At 41.8% G+C, this 24,074-nt stretch overlaps 1 protein-coding gene across 5 annotated transcripts in view; it reads right to left on the reverse strand.

The window, feature by feature from the left end:
* Positions 1-24,074, reverse strand: part of ESRP1 (epithelial splicing regulatory protein 1) — a 96,951-nt gene that overhangs the window by 40,253 nt on the left and 32,624 nt on the right. For all 5 annotated transcript variants that reach the window (XM_089666803.1, XM_089666811.1, XM_089666795.1 and 2 more), the window contains exon 4: positions 11,110-11,224. In XM_089666803.1, coding sequence (XP_089522929.1) covers positions 11,110-11,224 — 115 coding nt within the window. The remainder of the gene's footprint in view (positions 1-11,109; positions 11,225-24,074) is intronic.

Raw genomic sequence — 24,074 nt, forward strand, 5'->3', positions numbered from 1 at the left:
TACAGACTTTCCAGATGCAAGATTGAAGTAAACCTTTAAAACTAAAATATCCCAGCAGGCCTTTGGTAGAAGTTAAAGCGGCGTTACACCCAAATATATTATATTGTAGTCACGGGAACCACAAAAAAAAAAAAAAACACACACATTTGCAAATTCTGCACAAGTGCCGCAAACCATCCTATTAAGAGGATAAGCTGATAAATACAAAAGCTGGTGCTTGTGGATATTTGATCTATTCTGTAGAATGATATTCCCTTTGCCAAGGTGAAATGAGCAGCTCTACGAAGAAAAAGGACAGATGCTTCTGACCAAATTATAGTTTACACAGATGTGCATGCCAGTTTTTTTTTTTTTTTTAATTACTTTTGATTTATTTTGCACCAAGGACTGAACAAAACGCTTATATTAAAAATAACAAAAAAACAAAACAAAAAAAAACCCTCCAAAAAAAAAAAAAACTAATGTGTGGAAGAAAAATAAATAGTTCGGTACTCAGTTGCTGCCTATATTACTTATGAACATGGAACATGCCAGAGACAGCTTGTTGCAAAAAAAAAAAAAAAGTTACCCAGGCAATAAAGGTGATTAAACTGGTATATAATATAGTAGAACTAAATACTGTATACAGTTCCATCACCTGGATATCTAAACTTTTACAACATTGCTGGTCCTCCTGATAGCGGCAGATAAACGTCCATCCATCCCCAGTGTAGTGCAGTATACTGCGGAATGGAAGCAGAGTTGTTAAATATAAAAAAAAGTGTATTTAAAGAGATACTCAATACTACTACTACCATGTTTTGTAGTGTACTACAAGTCCAGTTTGTTTTTCGTTAAATTGTTTATTGAAAACATTTTCTATTGCTTACATGCAAAAAATGTATAGATTTGCAAGAATATAACAAGAAATGCATATGAATATGTAGTAACTAGGATTGAAACTGCCATCACATTTTACTGCAATCCTATCACATCAATACATTCAGAAGATCTGAATTACTACTGAAAAATTACCCAGAAAAGGAGTAAAACAATTTTTTAAACATGGACAGGTAAGCAAAGACAGCCACATAAAAATTAAATTGGCTCGGAGATGAAATCCAAGCAGCCAAGAATTGGAATAAAGACTTCAGCACATTTTCTCAAAGGAAGTCACCTGAAGCCTTCAACAGAAAGATCACTAAACAAACAAAGAACAGACACATCCAGGATGTGTGAACCTGGAACACATTAAACAGTGATTTGCATGGATGCTGAAAGTTACATGGAAAAGGAGAACCATAATCATTTTCAGCTCATATTTTTTTGCTGCCCCCACAGCCTACCCATCCATGTCACAGGGTGTACAGAACTGGAGTATAACAGCTATACAGTACATATGGAATAAAAGTTGTTCTACCCTGGCAAATATTCCTAAAAGTGCTTGTTACCCTAAATATCTTTTCTAAGTGTGTGCTCATGTATGTGCACTTTATAAACCATAGTTTCTATGTGACGTACTTAGTTGATCTTGCCAGTCACCTTTCTTTGTTGATCTAAATCAGCCTCCAAACTACGGCCCGAGGACTAGACACAGCCCTTTGCTTGCCTTTATCCGGCTCTTGAGGTATTGTTCCTCCCACTGACACCAATAAGGGGGCACTGTTCCTCCTACTTACACCAATGAGGGGGCACTATTCCTTCTGACACTATTTCTCCCACTAATGCCTAAAATACAGGCGTGGTCTACTCCCATTGGCACAGTCCAGCCCACCTAAAGTCTGAAGCACAGTAAACTGACCCTTTCAGAAAGTTTGGAGACCTCTGATCTAAACTGACCACACAAAGCACATAAGCTAATCTGAATGACCAGGTAAAGGAAGAAAACTGACCAGGTAACACAGAAGTACAAGACACTGTGCAGACACACAGCATGCCTTTACTGGGTAGTTTGTTAAGCCACCATGCTCCCCAACCAATCACAGCCTGTCTCTGGCACACATCCCCTCCCAATAACAGCCTGTCTCTTGAACAGGCCCTCTGCTCAAGCATAACCTGCATCTTGCCTCAGGTTGAACTTTCGAATGAGTATAGTCACATGGTCTGCCCGCGCAGCGTCCTGTAACTCCGCCCCCACCATCAGGGAGAAGTGATGCATGGTCAAAAGACATTTTTAACCTTGTAAAAAAGGTAAGTTTAATTCTGAAACTAAGGAAATGCAGGTATGCTGCCTACATAATTGTACCTGTAATAGAAAGGGTCTGCAACCCTTTCTATCAAAGAGTTGTCATTCGAAAGTACTTGAAAGTTTTGTTTGCTTTTCTTTTTGGAACGAATGTCATCAGTCACACCGCTACGATTTAAAATTGCGCGATCCGATTGTAATTTCAGCATGATTTCAGTTGCGATTTCTGAAGACGTTACTGCTACTTGAAGATTTTCAACAATTTCTTGCAGTTTGCAGTGCGATTTATGTGAAATCGCAACAAAAAACTTCAGAAAAAAGTAATGCAGGAACTACTTTAGAAATTCCACTGCAGCAAATTGCACGTTAAGACACTGACATTCACTAGAAGTGAATGCAATCTGCAAATCGCACCAGTGTGACCGGGCATTAAGGCCTCATGTACACTGCTGCTCCTAAACGTGAGCTTAGAAGCTTTTGTTGTTTTCTAGCCAAAGCCCCTGAACTCAACTCATGTCAATGGAAATTACTCTGGCCAGTCAAATGAATAGACGTCCATGCGCTAAACAAGTTTTTCTGCTGCCAGGAGAGTTTAATGACTAGGTGAGTTCATGTGTACATGAGGCTTATTAATTATTTTGTTCAAGAACAAATCTTCTCTCCGAGTCTTTTGAAATTTTTCATCACTGGTCAAAAATTAAACAATGATTTCACACTACTAATGATTAGAAAATCAAAAAATTCTACCAGTGCATAACCAGAGTTAATGTCATTTGTCTGCTTGCTTCAGTTTGTTAGTCTGCAGACTGCTCCAGCCTATAGAAAACTACCCGAGGGTGAGCCAAACATGCAAAAAAATTACTTTAAAGTGGTTATAAACCTCAGACATGAAATATGATCAAAAAGCATGCCTTTATAGTGTGTAGTTGTCTATCAAAAGCATTAAGTGTCATTTCTCTCTGCTGTCTCTACCATAGTTAAGATCACAAAGTCTAATTTCTGTCTGCTGCTGTGTTCCTTTGTTATCTGCATGAGTTGCTTCTAACAAGCTTTCCTGACACAAAGAGAAAAAAGGTGACAGGGGAGGGAGCTGCAACCTAAACCGATTGACAGCCTCAGCTCTGTTCCTGTGTACTGTGCGAAGGGAGTTGTATTACTTCCCTTCAATCAGCTCTCCTTACCGAGCTCTGCAGTGTGCAATTTCAGCTCCCTGCTCCTGTTTTCTGAAACCTCCGACCCGCTTTATAAATTCTAGATTTTTGAACAGCTGTAGAGAAGAGAAGACTGCAGATAAACAGGTACAACTTATGTAGGAGGATGTGTTTCATTGCGGTGTATCTGAGGCCAGTCAAGTTGCTGTTTACAACCAGTTTAAAAATGTGTGTGTGCGTGCGTGCGTGGTGTGTGTGTCAGGGGCGGACTGACAACTCATGGGGCCCCCGGGCAATAGAGGATCATGGGGCCCGTGTCCTTGCCCAAACACAAAAAAGCCTATGAAAAAAAAAAAAAAAAAGGTACCAGGGGCATCTCATGGGGCCCCCTACTGACCCCGGGCCCTCAGGCAGTGCCAGAGTTTCCAAATGGTCAGTCCGCCCCTGGTGTGTGTGGGAAAAAAAGGGTCCAATTTTACCATAGGAATATCCCTAATACTTACATCTCTGGTTTCGGAACCAGCTTGCAAGTAAGAAATGAAAGCCACTGCAGTAGAAGGCTTCACCCATGCAGTCATCAGCAAATTAGATTATTCCAAGGAAATGGTCCCTAATCATGCAAAATGGTTAGGGTTACACCCTAGAAAGGATGACAGATGGATGAACACCTGGATTTGCAGGTATTTTATGTATCCAACTGCATCAATTCAAGTTTAAAGTGACTCATGAGAAAGTATGGAGGTTGTCTTTGCAGACTTCAGTTTGGAGAATATTAGTTTCCTAGCTATTACATTGAGGATTTGGATGCAATACTTTGAGTGCCTGACCTTGAACAAGCATAGAGTAAGGGAATTCTAACATTCATTACAACATCATTCTGTGACTCCAAGTATTAAAGACATAAGCAAGCAACTAGCATTTTCTAAAGAGATCTCTCAATGCCTAAATCTGAACCAGCATTCAATGTACACAGAGGAGCCATTAGTTTTTAAACGGTCAAAGCCAGTCAAATGGAACGGCCTTATTTGCAACATCCTATACATTGCAATTGATAACTGGATTGCTCAAAAAGCCAATAATCAAATCAAAAGTGAAAGTCTTGGCCATGGCTACTGCCACTAAACACAGATGTGGTGACTTCTGATGATTAGAAGCATTTATTACTGGGCTTCTAGTCATCTCAAATGAAATATAGTCAAAATCTGTCCCATAGATTTATTATCAGACCATCAAAAAATACACGATTCTCATTGCCAACTTTGAACAACCCCAGACTCTCCCTCCAGAACTATTAATGGTCCCTATAAGTATAACACGCCTAAAGTGAGGAAAAGCACGCAGATCACAGAGGTGGAAGCAGAAGATCCTCTATGACAATGTGGCAACATAAATATGGATGTACACATAGATCCCAACTGTCTAGTTGGAGGGACTGTCTTTGAGACCAAATCCCTCTTGTCCTGTTGTGCAGCCTCCATTGTGCCTCTTTTTGGTCTAATATGTACACCTTTATACAAAATGTACTAGTAGAAATGTTATGGCAGGAAAAAAAAAACCCCTAGGGAGGTCCATAAGTCTGCCCGTAAAATTTTACTATTAAAGTGTAATGCTGCTTTAAACCTTTCATCCAACCTTTATAATACTAGTTATTTTGAACAGCCAATATAAAAAAGGGAGAAATAATAGTAAAAACAGGCACTTGTTTGGTTTAGCTGGTCATTTTCTGCATATTAGAACTTTGGGGTCTGTGTAACTGGGGCCATGTCAGGGATGTGTCCTTTGCCTATGTAGAAATGTGCATTTTTAAAGAGAAAGTCCAAGCAACAAGTGAAACATTCAGGAGACACAAATTTTGACCAGTAAACACTACAGATATGCTAAAGTCAGAAATGTTACGCCGTATCAGTTCACTGCACCACCATTCATACAGAGGCCACCTCACAGGCACAGTATGAATGTGGAAGACTATGACAACTTAGTATAGCCTGTGCCATATAATTAGATTTCGTTCTGATTCTTGCAGCACCAATCACTTAGACTTTTTCCAAGGCAGGTTGGAATCTGACTGGTGGCTGTAAGAAACAGGCATTATTTTCCTCCCATCAGGCTTTCTTAATAGGAAATGGTTCTAAATGGTGCAAAGGTTGTTGCAGCATCACAAGCAAGGATGTGCTAAATGTGTGACAAGGGGAGTGGTGTGTCTGGGAATTAAAAACTGACACACTCGACAGGTAGGCAGTGTTCATTTTCAATTTTGAAGTTGAAGTGTTCCTGTCAGACCCACCCAGTTTCTTCACCTAGAAAGGCTTCTGGAAGTACACACCGATTGTTCCTTCTTGCCTACCCAGCATTTTTCAGTCTACCTTGGAGGAACCTTAAAATAATTTACATTTGGGGGAATCCTTGATATAAAAAATAAATAAATAAATAAATGAGTATACCTACAGCTGTCAGCATATTTGCCTGATCAATAAGTTGTGGAAAGGTATAAAAGTAAAAAAGGAGAAGAAATGTGTTGTACCTACAACAGCCATTCTCAACCAGGGTTTCTCCAGGAGGTTGCCAGAGGTTCCTCAAGCTGTGGCAAATTGACTGACCCCATGTGGTGGAGCCTACATAATTTCAAATCCAAAGCCACAATCAGCAGCATAACATTAAACTTTTCAGCTGTCTGTAAAAGGGGGGCATTTGGACCACCACCGTAAAGGGGGCACTCTTTACTGACCACCAATGTAAGGGGCATGCTTCCCACTGATCTATAAATTTTAGCAGGGGTTCCCAGACACATGAAAGTTACTTTGGTTGTTCCCCTAAAAAGGTACAAAAATAAATTGAGAAAGGCTGACCTAGAGTATTTGACCCCTGGGGTAGTTTTTTCAAACACCCACCTGCTATAAAAATGACAAAATTTTCATGTATTCTTGAAATTAACAGCATAGAGGGAGCAAAATGAAGTGCACCCAACATTAGAGGTCAATGTCGCCTGTCCATCTTGCATTTTTGGTTACTGAAATATTGCCCCCTCACATTGGTGTTCAGTGTAAGTGGGAGATCAATTCCCCACTGCTCAAAGAACTTCAAGCAACCACTGAAGGGACGGTGGATGAGAAAGGCTGCTGTAGCCACTAAACTGCCACTGACAAAGGTCAGAACTGTTAAATAGTTCTCAGCATACCTCAGAACTGTGTACAGAAGATTCTGGAACTGCATTCATACAGGAATATGAAATGAACAGCGTGCTCATGCACAGTTTACAAAATGCAGCTTTTACAGGTGTTTGGCTTTTTTTCCAGCCCATAAAAACACCCCTTTGTAGGCCTATGTGCCTATGCTCACATAGGCATTTACAGGCATATTAGGAAAAAAAAACAAAAAAAATTACCAAACGAGCATTCAGAAGAGCAGCTGAAAATTACTACATGTGCCTCAAAACATGTCTAGACACTAGAATGAAGATTCTGGTCAATGGAATCCATGAATGCTCAAATGCTTGATGAGCCTTAAACACACAATACACAGTTTTTATCACGCTTTTTACCAGTTTCCCACTCAGCCTACTGCAATAGGATGGCCAGGTGGGAGTTCTCCTGTTCTGGGAGAAAGTCATATGAGGTCCTCCCAGAATCACACCCCATGGGCTGTGCTGCAGTGTGTTCTGTCACCCGTCTGCAGATGACAGATCAGTGTACTGGGCTGCTGCCGGTACCATGTGATCAATCACAGCAGATTGCATGACAGATGTGCACAATGAATGGCTTTCATTCATACCTTTCATTGTGTACTATTGTGTTGATCTCTAATTGGTCACAGTGATCACATGGACAGACAATCACAGCTTATCTGTACCATTTGATTGGCTGTGGCCAAACAATACTACACACTGAATGATTTCATTCAGATAAAATGGTTGCATATAACAGTGACAGTGTCCCCAATCACCTCCACACCAGTTATAGGATGATGCCATACTGCACTGGTGACAATATGAAAAGAATTTAAATCCGTGTGAAATTGGCTCAGGTAGGAAGGGGGTGAAAGTGTCCAATACTGAAGTGGTTAAACAGCTTTTCTTCTGCTGGCGGTTCTGGTGATCAGAGGGGCCAAAACAGACGTCCTGAGTACATGAGGCATAAATTCTCATGCACACTATGTAAAGTTATTGAACATAATGAATGAGTTACGGTCATTCTTTGAATTGTTTAATAAAAAAAAAAAAAAAAAAAAAAAAAACAAAACAGGCTCAAGTGTTTAACCACAGTGAGGGAAAAAAACAAACAAACCTGTTTGATTGAAGCCGGACGCACCTTTCAGGCAAGAGGAATAAATAAAATGAATACAAGTGGCTTGTAGGTCGCCACATGACAAGAATCAACAGAGGAGTGTCGAGGCTGAACTCCTATTACAGGCTGTGAAAACATTGCTGCTTTCCAGATATTCAGCCACCTAGAGATTAGGAGCACACAAAAGATATTTACAGCCTTTTGTGATAAAGCAACTTGGCTTCATTTCATGTGCTGCAAGTGACCAGGTCAGAAAATGCATAAAAACACAAAAACCTACATGAGGAAACGCAAAATATACAAAGGGAAAAAAAAAATCCACAGTTCTGTATTCAGAGATCATTCTACTTTCAGGGGATAAGCGCCTTTGGAAAGAGTCAACAAGATCACTTCTGCGCTGCTCACAACATTCCAGATTCTCTGCCCTTATGACAATTTGACTCTGCAATGTATAATTTTTCATATACTTTAATAGGAACAAGTACTGAATTAACCATTATTCGATTTTTCCATTGGAGCCTGCAGATCATTGAAACCATCAAGGGCGCAGTGCACAGGCTCTCGCATGATTTACCCCCAGCCCTGGACAGATATGGCGGCACAGACCTTGAGTTATAGGGCTGGAGGAAGTAAACAATGAACTTTAAAATTGGTGCGACATCACCGCACTTGTGCTTCATTGTAAGCTGGGTCCCTTGGCTGCAGTGGCAGATGGGACTTGTAGTATTTCCATTACTAGACCCTGTGAAGGGATGACAGGACTGTGTGGGTAGAACCATGCACAGCTGCTCCAAATGTAAACCAAGACAGAAGGCTGCAGGAAGAAGCACCCCGAAATTTAGTTTAAACAGCAGAGGGATGGAGAATCCTAACCATATTACCCCAAATATGGGTGTAACATGAAACCTGGTCTAAAGAGGTGAACTGTGTCCTGTTGCCTATGATGAGCTCATTGGCTGTGAAAGGAGAGCAAACACTGCGCACATGTTGCCCAAAGAACAAGATGACGCTCCCTCCCTCCTGGCACTAAGGGGGTGCTGATCCCAACAGTTGCTCCACCCCTAAAACAACTCAGGATGGTGCCATTACAGGTTTTGAGAGATTTCAAAGTGGCTTCTTTTAATGCGCCATTGGTCTACATTCTTTGAAAATAAAAAAGGGAGCCCAGGCTCGAGGGTAGATTTAACACAACATGCTGCTATACCCGTATGGAACATAATACTGTGCTTTTTTTGGTAAAGGTGAACTTACTTGTTAAAGCAGAACTCTGGGAAAAGCATATATTGTAATACTACAAGAGGAATGTGTATTCTTTAATGCAGGGGGAATATATTCAAACCTAATAGTTTATATTTATTTCAGAATAAAAATAATTAAATGGATATAACCAGCATGCAGTCCATGGTTAACATCAAACACTTATAAAGAGCAGATCTGAAAAGTCTGCATCCTGTCATGCCAACTCGTTTCACATAAGCCACTTCATCAGGAAATAAAACAGATCTTCAGTATATTATTGCATTCTATACGTAGAAGTAAAAACACACTACACACTCGAAGTCTGAAGGAATCAACAGTCTCCCCCAGCCTGTGGAAGGTGGGGGCCTAGCAGTAAATACCCAAATATTCAATTACCACCTAGGTAGAGGCCAATTATTCAGGTCTCAGACAATAAAGTTGTAATCCCGGCTAGAAATATGCCCCACCAGTTCTAACATCAATGGGATGAATATCCAATATGCAGATAAAAACTACAGGCTGCATACTAGACTCACCATCAAAAATTGCAGATTTATAGCCTTTGTAGATACTGAGGAACATATTTAAAATTGTTTGAGTCTCGAGTTCAGCTTTCAATACTTGGGAATCATACAATCGGAACAAGTATACCAACAACGAGTTCTGCAGCTTCAAATCTGCTGTACATACACGTTCCAGGTCAGTGGCTGACAGTGTTGAAGTCAGTAGATTAGCAAACAGCCAGGCAACTTTTTTTTTTCCAGAAAGCAGTCAGTAAAGCCAGACAGTCTCCATATTTCTGCCATGCAGTGCCGACACAAGGTCACCCCCCCATCTGCCTGTTGTGCATGACCAGTTATTTTACCCATGCCAACCTGATCAATATACCCAAATTATAGAGTGCAGAGGACAGGATTGGATAAATTACAAGGTGTAAGGGTAAGGAGCAAAATAATGTAAAGAGTGCAGGAGCCCTGACAGTATTCTGACAGCAGGGGCTCTCCACGGTCAGAAAAAAACAAACAAAAAAAAAAAAAAAAGCAGATCACCGCTGCAGCTAATTAGTTGCAAGATGCTGATCAAAGTTTTCCCAGCAATCCCAGTCGACAGAAGGTGATCTAATGATCAGCCTTCTAACAGAGAAATACACACAGATCGAAGTGTATCCGATTCAGCAGGGACCAGCTGAATTTCAAACCGTGTACCCAGCTTTACCTTACTCCTTAATTCAGCAAGCTCCCTTTACCACTGACTGGTCCCCCGCAGCTTCGGTGTATGTTGTGATTGACTGTGGTTGATGTCTCTGTATGATATTTGATGGCAAGGCTTTGGGCAGATGAGGAAACAGATAAGTGAAAGAGGCTCCACCCTCCCCTCAAAAAAAACTGCATAAGTGGCCTTTTTTACTTTCCTGTAGTTGGGCTGTATTATGGCACCACATAACCTGCTGTTTTTGCTCATATTTTTTAATAGGTTAGAAATTACTGGGCCATTTCAGATGCTACATTGAATGATTTTTAAATAAGATATAGTGTGATTGTGGACTACATCCACTGCATGTGGCTGCTGAAAAGTCCCAGTAATATCTAACCCATTCAAGAATGTAACATTCCCTTTTAATAAACCTGCACTGCAAGGCAGGTTTACAGCACACCTTAGTACAGTCTGGAATGCAGAGCAGTCAGGACTCCTAGGTGGAGAAGATACAGCCTTACATCTGTCCTCCAACCTCTTCATTCTGGCCTGGGGAGAACGATGGTGTCTGCTGGATGGGAAGCAGAAAACGGGGCCACAGAGTAATTATTTTTCTTGTTCTTTTCACCTGTACTGCCACTGGGACTATGACAACTTCCATCCAGCTGGCCAAACTGACAAGAACCCAAGCCCACAAGAGAGACAGAGTTTCTCCTTTGTAGAAAGGAAACTGCTGCAGCAGAGAAGAGACAGGCAATGGGTAAGGACATATCCTCAACTCAATTTTTGGACTGGCTGTAGCAGCCACAGAGGCTGGGGCATAGAATAATGTGAAAGCCAGATTTTGTAAACAGACCCTTCTGCATGCTCAGGACCCGGCGGCACCCTGTCCTACACTGCAAACCTACCCCTCTTGCCCCCGCCCACCTTGCCCTGCAGCTATGATCGTTTTAATTAAAAGATGTGCTCTACCCGAATATTTTCATTTTATAAATAAAACATTTCTTTATCCTAAATTCATAATTAAAAAAAAAATGCACCACACCTTTGGTGGTGATAATACAGGTAACAAAAAGGATACAACTTGCCATTGCTGTCACATCAAGTTCACTTAAATCACCAGATCCTGGGCAGCATTTCTTGAATTCTTTCTTCAAGTCAAAAAAGGAGTAGAAACATTCAGGAAGAAGTATATTCTGTTGAGGTAAAACAAAAGGAAAAAGAAAAAAAAAAAAGTCACTCCAAAATAAAAACACAAATTAGCCATGCATTCCTATGGACAGCTTCTAAGTCACGCAAGAAAAAGGAAGGGCTTCAAAACTGGCACAAAAGTGGAAACACTGCCTAATAAATGAATCAAGGAATGCTACTGATTGGAATATACAATATCACTACTTTTGCTCTCGTCCTAATAAATCCCTGCATAACTCCAAGCTCAACAGAACTCTTTTAAAAAGGGTCATCATGTGGTCATTAAGTCACTTTAAAATATAACTAAAAGGCAAATAGAATAGAGATAGAATGGACAGGAATTAGAACACCTGTTTTGATGCAGTCTGTGCCCCCTTTAGAGAGAGTCACCCTCTCGATTTGTCCTGTTTACCATTATCTTCGAAAGTGAAAGTAAAAGGAGAGCCAACATTTTGGATTGTCTCAAGAATATAGAGGGGAAATGTTCCAATGGGGGCACCATTTCTGGTGAACTGAGGGTCCTCAAGAATTCCCTTACATTTGCTGAGATTTTCACCTTCCTGCTATGGCTATGGGACAGGAAGGGAAAGTAAATATCCCCAAATGTATTATACAGGATTTATATAGCGCCAACAGTTTACACAGTGCTTTACAGCATAAGGGAGAATGTACAATTAAAATACAAATTAATACAGGAGGATTCAGAGGGCCCGGCTCGTTAGAGCTTACAATGCAAGAGGGAGGGTCGAGATATACAAAAGGGTAATAACTGTGGGGGATGGGCTGATGGTCAAAATACATGTACAGTTGTTGGGTGGGGGCAGGATTGGCCTCTCTGAAGAGATGCGTTTTCAGAGATCTAAAAAAACAGAGATAGACACATTGGGGAAGGGAGTTCCAGAGGATGGCAGCAACTCTGTACAAAACCTTGAGGCAAGCATGGGAGGAGGTGACAAGGGAGCTAGAGAGTAGGCCTTGGGAGAAACGAAGAGAATGATTTGGTTGGTATTTTGAGACCAGGTTAGTGATGTAACTAGGGCCGAGTTGTGGATGGCTTTAAGTTGTTGTAAGTATCTTGACTTTTACTCGTTGGGCGAGTGGGAGCCAGGATAGGGACTGGCAAAATGGGACACAAGCGTCAAAGAATAAACTGACATGGGTTGTAACCCTCCCTTACTCTATCCAAAATGGGAGAAAAAAAACAAAAACATAACAGTACATGTAAAATTTAGGAACAAACCAAGCACCTGTGCCTTGACAGACATCTTTAGGGGGCAAGAACTTAGGAAGTCTTAAAGTGGAACTTTAGTCAAACTGAAGTCCTGTTAGATCAGTTCAGGCTGGCCCATTTGCAAGTATAGCTATGTAAAACATTAAAATAAGTACCTATACAGTTTAAAATCCAGTAATACACTGTCTCACCCCGCTCTGCACACTCAGTTGATCTCTATTCTAAGGCACTGTGCTGCAAATGTAGTCCAATCTGCTGACAGCCTAAAGATCTGGGCTTCAGCAAAATGGCAGTCTCCGGCAAGAAGAAACAGGAACAGTGCTAGAGGCAATTTACAGCAAACACTAATTTTGATAGCATAATTATTCATGTGGAATGTAGGTTTCATTATTTTATCAAAGTTTTTGTGGGTAAAGTTCTGCTTTATGTGTGAAAGCAAAACCTTCTGACCGCTCTAGATGTGTAAGGGTAGCTAAAAACTGGAAGCCAAAACAACAAGGGATGGGCTGCACTAAACTCACGTAGGGGATATATTTATTCCTTCAGGTTTTGCTCCGACTACACATTCTGACTACCAAACTGCACTGCTGTATATATGTATATAACATTCCAGCATCAAAGACACCAAATCCACCAGGTATATGGGCAACCATAAAATTCCATTTTATTTTTTTACCTTAATGCACAATTCTACTTTTAAAGTTAACTTGTGCTCCAAGAAACTTGGAGGGTGCCATTGACGTTTACTGCAGACATGGTTATGTTCATATAAGGCCTTATTACTTTCCAAGTCAAAGACTCAGAAAAAGTATGCAAATGAGATGTTCTGGCTTCATAACCACCTACTTATTCTGGTTCAGTAACTCAGTGTTAAGGTCAGGAGGTTTATTGAATTAAATTATTATATTATTTTTATGATTAGTTATTAAATTATAATTTATGATTTTGTGTGTCAAGTTTTATCCTACCCGGGATGTTTACTAGACTCTTGTTCGGACAGATTTCAGTGAGTTATTCCTACAAATTACAGGCCTACAATAAAAAAAAAATACATATTTCCATGCAAAAAAAAAAAAAGGTACCACTTTCAGCACAGAAATATGGACATAATCAGACCGCTAGAGAGGTTAAAAAACCTAACCCCACTTTAAACTTCACAACTTTATCCCTGACCTGTCTGGTGCATTCCTTAGCCTTCATGATGCTGTTTGTTCACTAATGTTCTCTAACAAACCTCTGAGTGCTTCACAGAACAGCTGAATTTATACTGAGATTAAATTACATAAAGGTGGACTACATTTACTAATTAGGTGACTTCTAAAGGCAAGTTAGGGTATCAGAGTAAAGGTGATGGAATACAAATGCATGTCACACTTTTCAGATATTTGTAAAAAAAAAAAAATTAAAAGCCATTTATAATTTTCTTTCCACTTCACAATGATGTGCCACATTCTGCCAGCTAGTGACCCAGAGCAGAGTGACCCAACAGAACGCTGCAAGTTCTGCCCCCCCCATCTACAGAGATTGAGTGACCGCCGGGATCTGAGTCATGCCACAGATCAAGTGAGTCCCATACAGAAACCCAAACGAATACTTCCTCTTAAATCTTCCACTTTCCCACACACAGTTGCGGACATTGCATATACTTAACACGTGTTCCAGCCCAATTCCCCCAGCTGCTACTATTGAACACATTTGCAGCATAGTTCAATCAGAGCGGATTGCAGTGCACGCCTTTGGCAGGCCAAACCATGTCATTGCTCCCCTACCCATCGGCCTACTATCTTAAGGGAACATCTACCACCATTGCAAGGCAGCCCACAGAGGAGTTGCCATTTGCCAGCAAGTGCATCTGCCAACTCCTGACACCTTTTTACCTAGAATTTGCAACCTGCTTAGTGCATTAAAAAGGGACACCACCCAAGTCAAGTGCCACTTAAAAGGGATCGTACTTGTTCTTTTTTTGGTATTAATCCTTTATGGGACTACCACCTTCATCTCTTCCCATGTTTTACGTCTGGATCATTGTAGTGGACTAACTGGTCCCAAACAAGTATGCAGAAGATTCCTCACTGAATTTAAAAAAAAAAGGGACATTGACTACCCTAATTAAAAGGAGCTCTCTTCCGTTTTAGATTTAAACCTTGCCATCAGATCTTGAGGGTCCAAAAGACAGTTGGTTCCGCCTTTGATAGTTTTCCTTGCTCACTGGGGACTAGAAACCCCTCAGGTTTGAGGTTTTAGGTTAACTTCTGAATAGCAGGCCTGTTCACGCTGATTGAGATTTTTCTGTGAGGTTTTCTTTTCTTAGAACTGCTAAGAGTAGTAATTGCCATTACATACATATACCACTTTATGCTGTTTGACCAAGTTTACAGCCCAGTTTAATAAACATCAGATCAGCTCACTCTAATCTCACTCTAATCTGTGTGTGAGTCTATTTTCTGGTGAGAATTCTTTTTGGTCAGAAGAGTATTGTGGTGTCAGCAGGGGTTGGGCTTTCAGAGAGGGCTTGAGAACGACAGAGAACCTGAGAATAACTAACTCCTAAGAGGGTAGTGCTACACAAACTATAAAAATGCCCAGTCTTGGGAACTCATTTTGGGAGATAGAGGACATTATTATACAAGAATCACAACCTACTTTCTTGTCATAGGCCATGCAGTAGGGAAGAATACTGAGGACATGCTACGGGTAGATCCTTCACCAACAAAAGATATGTGAATAGATGTCACCATTGTTCCTTCCTTCCTACAGTTGTATATGCATAAGGACAAGCCTACCACTTAAAGAAGAATACTCCTGATAATGTATATTTTCCCTTCAGAAATATATATACAGTTAGGTCCATATATATGTGGACACAGGCACAATTTTAATTTTTCCCAGGTATTTACCAAAACATATTCAAGCTATAGTTCTAAACGTACGCATTACGGTGCTAAGTGCATGGCACTTTAAACACGGCACTTTGACTAAGGCAAGTATAAACATTAGTGCTCCACCTCAAGTAGATTGCAAGTGCTCTTCTCTCTCTTACCTCTTTCCGTCAGCCTTCCTTTGCCATCTCTCCTCTCTCCAGCATGCTCTTGCTAACTCTCTTTGTTGCGATAATGCCCTCTCTTAAACTCTCTCTTGTTTACCCCTCCTCCTGTACATATCACCCTCACTTCTGCCCTATCAATATCACTGCACTTATCTCCTGCTCTCTCTTGGTCCACAAAGTCACTGCGGCATTTGCCCTCATTTAAATCTCGCTCCCACCTCACCTCCCTCACCTTCCTATTACTACTAACTTCCAGAGACATCGCCCCAAACCCTGGCCCTCCACCATCAAATTCCAACCCACAGAAGCAGCAGCCTTCCCTCTCTGGCCACAGCCGCAACCCTCACTCTCTCATCTCAATTCCCCTGCTTCCACGCCCCGTCCCCTCCCATGTGCCCTCTGGAACGCCCGCTCAGCCTCTAACAAACTTTCTACTATCAATGACCTCTTATTCCGCCTGTGTCCTCAGCTGCACTCTCCCATGGTGGCCTCCTCTGGACTCACTCACCCAGACCCAGCGGATGAAAAGGGGGCGGAGTCGTAGAAACCTCCATCACCTCAGCCCTGACCTTCTTCACTCCACTACTGAGCGCCTCGATAAAATTGCACCCCTGTCCTGCCCAGACCTGGCTACAACAACTATCATCCTCCCTGGACGCTCTTGCTCCTCTCTCTACACGCAGAACCAGGCCTCGCCTGTCACAACGCTGGCAAACAGATGACACCAGAAGTCTCAAAAGACGCAGCCCCACTCTTGAGTGAGCATGGCGTAAAACTAAATCCCTGAAAGACTTTACCCCTCTACAAATCCGCTCTTCTCAAATACAACTCCAGCCTCCATGCTGCTAAGCAAACTTACTACAACACTCTCATCAAGACCCTCTCATCCAATCCTCGTCAACTCTTCTCTACCCTTAATTCCTTACTGCACCCCCCACCAATTTACTTACTGCACAGGAGATTGCCAGTCATTTCAAGAAGATAGACACAATTCGTGATGAGATCTCCAGTGTCAAGCTTCCTCCTCTAACCAACAAACCAGGCCCAACACCACAGTTAACACTCTCCACCTTCGACGCTGTTACCACTGAGGAAGTTACCCAACTCCTTTCCAAGGCCCAATTCACCACCTGTGTCCTGGATCCTGTCCCCTCACAACTGTTGCAGCTTCCTTCCTACTCTATCCTTAACTCTCTAACCCACATCTTCAACCTCTCACTCTCCATGGGCACCTTTCCCTCCCAGCTCAAACATGCACTGGTTACCCCCATTCTCAAAAAACCTTCACTGAACCCCACCTGTTTGAGTAACTTAAGACCCATCTCCCTGCTCCAGTTTGCCTCCAAGTAAACTCCACTCCATTGGACTCTGGGACTCTGCTCTCTCCTGGTTCTCCTCTTACCTTTCTCAGCGCACTTTCAGTGTCACATAAAACTCCTCCTCCGCTCCTCTTCCTGTTGGGGTACCCTAAGGTTCTGTCCTTGGGCCTCTCCTTTTCTCTCTGTCTACACCTCCTCCCTGGGCCAACTGATCACCTCCCATGGCTTCCAATACCACCTCTATGCGGATGTCACCCAGATCTATCTCTCCACTCCCCAGCTCACCCCCTCAATCTCTTCACGTATCACAAATCTACTGTGATATATCAGCATGGATGTCGCACCACTACCTTAAACTCAATCTTTCTAAAACCAAGCTTGTAATATTTCCTCCTCCCCGATCCCCGACTTTACCATTAAGATCAACAGTACAACTATTGGTCCTTTCCCTCATGCCAGGGTGCTAGGTGTGATCCTAGACTCTGACCTCTCCTTTGGGCCCCACATCCAATCACTGGCTAAATCCTGCCACCTCAACCTAGGGAACATCTCCAAAATCCGCTCCTTTCTGACCAATGACACCACAAAACAACTTATCCATGCCCTTGTTTTATCCCGCCTTGACTACTGCAACTCCCTCCTCACTGGTCTACCGTTACACAGGCTATCCCCCCTTCAGTCTATTATGAATGCTGCTGCTAGACTCATACACCTTACCAAATCGATCAGCGACTGCTGCCCCTCTCTGCCAATCCCTTCACTGGCTTCCACTAACCCAACGTATAAAATTCAAAAAAATACTAACCACAGCTTACAAAGCCATCTACAACACTGCCTCTAGCTACATCGCCAACCTCATCCGCAGATACCCCCCAAATCGCCCACTTCGCTCCTCCCAAGATATCTTCCTCTCTAGCTCCCTTCTCACCACCTCCCACACTCACCTTCAGAACCTCTCCAGAGCCTCAACCATCCTCTGGAACTCCCTACCACATTCAGTCCGGTCAGCCCCCACCCTGTCTGCCTTTAGGCGATCTTTGAAAAAAAACTCACTTATTCAGGAAAGCCTACCCCACCTCCACCTAAGAACTACACTTGGAACACCTCCACCAGATCATCCCAGCAGCTATCACCTTTTGTATCAGCTCCCCCTGACTTTAGATTGTAAGCTCCATGAGCAGGGCCCTCATATTCCTTCTGTACTGAAATATATTGTAATTGTACTGTATCCCTTATATTGTAAAGCGCTGAGCAAACTGTTGGCACTATATAAATCCTGTATAATAATAAATAATATAATGGATATGGGCTGAAAGTGCACACTCTCAGGTTTAATTTGAAGGTATGTACATCCAAATTGGAGGAAGGGTTTAGAATTACAGCTCTTAAGAGTAGCCATCCCCCATTTTTCAAGGGACCAAAAGTAATTGACCAATTAAATCAAAAGCAGTTTCATGGCCAGGTGGGGGCTGCCCCATTATTTCTCTATTGATTAAGCAAGTAAAATGTCTGGAGTTGATTCTAAGTGTGGTGTTTGCATTTGGAAGCTATTGCTGTGAACCTACATCATGCATTCAAAAAGGAGCTGTCCATGCAATTGAAACAGGCCATTGTAAGGCTTCAAAAACAAAACAAACCCATCAGAGAGATAGCAGCAACATTAGGAGTGGCCAAATCGACAGTTTGGTACACTATGAGGTAAGAACGCACTGGTGAGCACAGCAACATAAAAAAAAGGCATGGACGTCCACAGAAGACAGCAGTGGATGATTGTAGGATCTGCTCTAGGGTAAAGAGAAACCCATTACACAACATACACACAAGTGAAGGACACTCTCCAGAAGGTGGGTGTATTATTGTCAAAGTCTACAATCAAGAGAAGACTTCATGAGAGCAAATACAGAGGGTTCACCACAAGGTGCAAACCACTCATAAGGCTGAAGAACTGAAAAGCCAATTAGACTTTGCCAAAAAACATCTAAAAAAGCCAGACCAGTTCTGGAAAAGCATTCTCTGGACAGATGAAACTAAGATTACTCTGTACCAGAATGACAGGAAGGGGAAAAAAAAAAAAAAAAAAAAGTATGGAGAAGGCTTGGAACAGCTCATGATCCAAAGCACACATCTGTAAAACATGGTGGGGGCAGTGTGATGGCATGGGCATGCATGATTTCCAATGGCACTGGGTCATTGGTGTTTATTGATGATGTGACAGAAGACAGAAGCAACCACATGAATTCTGCACTGTTTAGAGATATACTGCCAGCCCAGATTCAGCCAAATGCAGCAAAGTTGATTACACGGTGCTTCATAATACAGATGGACAATGATCCAAAACACACTGCAAAAAGAAACCCAGCAGCTTTAGAAGGAAAAGAAGTGGAATATTCTGCTAAGTCAATCTCCTGATCTCAACCCAATTGAGCATGCATTTCACTTGCTGAAGGCAAAACTAAAGGCGCAAACACCCACAAAGAACAAATGAAGACCGCTATAGTTCGAGTCTGGCAAAGCATCAGAACCCAGTCTTTGGTAGATGTCCATGGGTTCCAGACTCCAAGCAGTCAAAGTATTCTAAACAAAATATTAAAAATGAAAATTTTATTTATGATTATATTACTTTCTCCAATTAAATCTGAGCCCCTGAAAATGGATGCAGTTCCTAAAATTTGTACTTGATATTTATGTTCAACCCCTTGAATTAAAGCTGAAAGTCTGCACTTCAAATTCATTTAGATTTTGTTTTAATTTATTCTGTTGGCATACAGAGCCAAAGAAAGTATGAAAATTGTGCCAGTGTCCAAATATATATATGGACCTAACAGTATATTCAGCTACAGTGAAAGTATGGTTTTCACATAGCCCAAAAAAGGTACAAACTAAAAATAAGGGGCTAAAAATACAGAACTAAGGGGAGGAAAAAAAAACAAAAAAACAAAAAAAAAAAAAAACACAAATTAGTTTTATGGGTCTTCCAAGAGTTATGTAAAGCATTAATTAGGTTACCAAAAACAAATAGTACACACTTTATATTACGCGCGGAGTATATATTTATTGTATGCACGTGCCTTACATTACAGAAGTGTCACATTTAAAGGCAATATTGGCATAGCAAGTGATAAGCACATAAGCACAGTCCATGTATGTCAAGTTGCTCAAGACACTTCAGCACCTACAGCCATGAAGCTGCTATATGTGGACTGTGGCAGAAATAGTGTGAAAGGCAACCCACCCAGTTTCAATGGCATGGGAAAATCACTGGTTAATAAGAATAGCATTATAAGCTCTAATAATGCATCCCATTTGGTTTAGTCTTTACATACAACTTAGCTTAGGTGCAGAAATTCCCATTTCTCCTAAAGATGAGTCTATACATTGGTTTAGAAGAAACAGCTCTGCAGCCACAGTAGAAACAGGAGAGACACACACACAAAACCGGCAAATTAGCACAGGCAGTGCCAATTCCAGTTTTCATTCAAATGTTTCCCCAGGGAAATGTTCATTTGGGTTATTTTTTTTTTATTGGAGGTAAATACCCTTGTACAAAAATTTCCCACTTGATGGCCCCTATCCACATACAATGAAAGCTAATTTTTGCCCAATGGCAAGGAGTTTATTGCATATGTGTCTTCTGCAATAAATGCTTCATACCTGCCTGCTAGCAAATTTCTTTGGATTCTATAGTTGTACAGGATCCAATCTCAGCATGCCTTGGTGCCAAGATGAATTAACTCATCTGCACAGGCATGGGAGTTACATCAGCATAGGACAGCCAAATACCCCAAACTCGGAAGATGACGAGGACGTTCTCTGGTGTCACAAAGCTGGAGGGGAGGTGTTGCTGCAGATTTTTATTTCGGCCTTAAATACACAAGTGCTTTTATTGCTTTTCCCCCTTTTCATTGGCTTTTCAAAATATATGCATCAATTTGTAAGCTGCAACATTTATTGTAGTATTTGGGCCCTTTCACATGGGTGTTCAGTTTAGATCAATCTGTCAGTTTTTCAGAAGGATCCAGAGTGAAGCATAATATAGGCAATGGGTAGGTGGATGTAAACACATGATAATCTGTTTACATCCATGTTTTTCCTAGCAAAAAACGACTGAACTGATTATGCCCATGCGAAAGGACCATAATAGTTTTGGCAGTTAGTGTATTTTGAGACATCCGACCAAAAAGACAGCTGAAGGAAGGATGGGCAGAAGGCTTTTGTTTCAAAAGAGTCCTACCAAGTGAGGGACAGTTGGGAGCCATGCAGTAGTTACAAATGATAAAGGTTTGCTGATATGGCAACAAAACTGGCCAGTATTATCTGACCCTGACCCAGCAGTGGGAGATTTTCATTTTTTTTGTGCTCAATTAAATCCTGCACTGTAGCATGTGCAGAATATATGTTGTCTTGCAGTTAAATTTTGGCAAAATGTGCTTAATTTACAAATCTGCACTTTAAATAAAGGTTTTACAGATTACAAAATTACATATTCATCAAGGATTTTTTTCTGCACAGCTCTATAAGACTATCAAAGCCCAAAGGAACAGCCCATTTATATAGATCACCCACGAATCACAAAGGCTAACCAGTCATATGGACAAGCACCTAAAAACATGGGCCAGAACTGTAAATGTACCATGAAGATATGTCAATATTCTTAAAGCGGAAATCTGTGTTGTATGTAATCCCAATACTAAATACCCCAATTCACTGTTCAATATCCCTGCACATTTCCCTTGTATCAGCCCCATATAAAAAGGAACAATTCCTCTCTGTCTCCAAGGATGTTTCAAGGCAGTTAAGCTCATTCTAGCACCACACAAGCAGAGAAACCAGTCCTCCTTGTCGACCTTGTTTCTGAACCCATCTCGCTTTCGTACACACCTGCAGGGCCAGAACTAGAGAACAAGGATGGTTTGCGCTTCAGGAGAACGCATGTCCTGTTCAGCTTACTTGGTAAATATTGGCTCATATAGTTGCAGGAAATATTCCAAGAAGCAGGTAGATAAACACCTGCAGACACCAGAAAGGAGAGGTGAAACAGCAACTCAGCATGCCAAGACTTTCAGACAAGCAGGCCCAATTAAAGAGCCACATATATGATTGCATACAAAGGTTTACCAGAGGTGTTGGGGGCAAGAGCGGCAACTGATACAATATCATACTGGGGGGGAAAAAAAGTGAGCACTGAGCTTTTGTATGATATTTAAAATAAACATTAGATATAAACATTTCAGCAAACTGACAAGTTCTAGAATGTAAAAGAGGGACATGGTGTTCTCATATAGTTGGCGAAATCAGATATGGCATAGTTATCCTGAAATCAGATATGGCATGGATGACAAAAGCCATAGGTTACTGCTGATTTTATTAATATTTATACCTAAATAAAGGCAGATGATCTCCATCCATGCAGATGGTGACCACAGTTTCCCTTCATATTTATAAACAGATTTGTTGTGGCGACATCTGGACCAATGAATGGGATGCAATCTCCCATCATTTCTACCAGGGGTCCTCAAACTATGGCTTGCGGGTCAGATTCAGCCCACCAAGGTCATTTACCTGAATCGCCCGTCATTCAGAGCCAGTGGCATTGATAGGGGGGTGCAGTCCGCACCGGGTGACACCTGCCAGAGGAGTGACACCCAGGGCCACCCATCGGATTACCTACGTCACTCGCTGTCACTAACACAGCAGAGCGGAAAGCAGGAGGCAGAACACTTTGCTGAAGAGAGGGCAGGAGCTGCTGGAGTTAACTTTCCAAGTTACCCAGCTGGTGATTGGTTGCTAGGTGGTCCTAGCAACCAATCACCAGCTTGTGAATATGAAAAATTAACTCCGGCAGCTCCCGCCTTCTGTTCAGCGCTACATGCGGAGCAAGGTAGAAGGGGCAGAGCTGCTGAGGCCATGTAATGTGAAGGGGGGGAAATAGCTTCAAGGGGGCTGTGTAATGTAAAGGGGTAAGAAGTGCAGGGGCTATGTAACGTAAAGGAGGTTTTCCTACATTTTAACCGAAGTTATTAGGCTGCGCATTTTTCTCAGCTTTATCGGAAAGCACACCAAAAGTCCCACGTGCTGCATCTTTTTTTTTTGTGTGTGTGTGCCAAAAGTATGTGGGTGTGCATAGGAATAAGTTGTTATTTTTTTTCAAACTATAGTCCGGCCTCCAACAGTCTGACAATCTTTTTAAACAGGAGGGCCAGTTCACTGCCTGAGGAGCCCTGATTTAAACCATTTGCATCACAGCACTCCCCACCATAGGGCCACATAGATTTCTGAAAGAAACATTTAATTAGTTGTGCCACGTATCAAGGTGTGGGCTTGGGCAGTACAGCATGTGAGCAAGCAAGGGCAGGTCTTTACTACCATTGTTCTCAACAGTCTCCTTCCTTAATGTGAAAGTAAACCCACTTTTGTATCTTGCCTACAGGTAAGCTTACAATAAAAAAAAAAAAAAAAAAAAAAAAAGTTTACCTGTAGGCAAAAAGGAATAGCTACTAAAGTGCACCATTTAGGAGATATTCACTCGCTTTCTCAGCGGACGCATGCATTCTGAAGGAACAGGTTACCCGTGCTGTTCCTTCAGAGTACTGTGCCGCGTCTTGAGACTCCTGTGCACATGTGCGGGAGTGACATCATCGAGACTCGACCAGACGGCTGAAACTCACCAACCCGGAGGGAAGACTGGGTGAAGACGGAAGCCTCTGCAGCAGGGACACCATGCTGCTGGAGGGCTTCGCTTTAAGGCAAGTCCTGCATTATTTGCTAGTATACGATGTACACTAGCACATTATGACAGTACCTTCCAGGGGATGGGGGAATCCCTCCCACAAAGCTATTGTATTCTGACAGCAGAGAAGCCTCCCCGTAGTCCAAATACACTCATCAGCACCACCGGCTATAGTCAGGGGCACTAATCGAGCAAAAATTTTCCAACAGGCTGGTTGTACAGAAACTGATCATGATAACTTGTGTACAACCATCCCGTCTATAAATGGATCAAACTTCAGCAGGTCCCTGCTGAATTAGCCAAATGCTGATCCATTTTTGGCTGGCTTTGCAGATCATCAGTTTGGAGATAAAATTGTTTCACTGAAGTATATGGCCACTGAAAGCTAAAAGGTGGTCTGCTTAAAGTGGACTAAATCAGATGGAAAAACTCTGAAAAATTATAAAAATAAAAACCTTCCCCTTATAATAGGTGCATAGCAACCCACTTCCTTATTTTCACCTAAGTGAGGACATATAAATTGGCTGTCCAA

This window comes from Staurois parvus, unplaced genomic scaffold (genome assembly GCF_062004578.1).
Source record: "Staurois parvus isolate SC_StPar_1 unplaced genomic scaffold, SC_StPar_1.0 ptg000052l, whole genome shotgun sequence".
Taxonomy (NCBI): Eukaryota; Metazoa; Chordata; class Amphibia; order Anura; family Ranidae; genus Staurois; species Staurois parvus.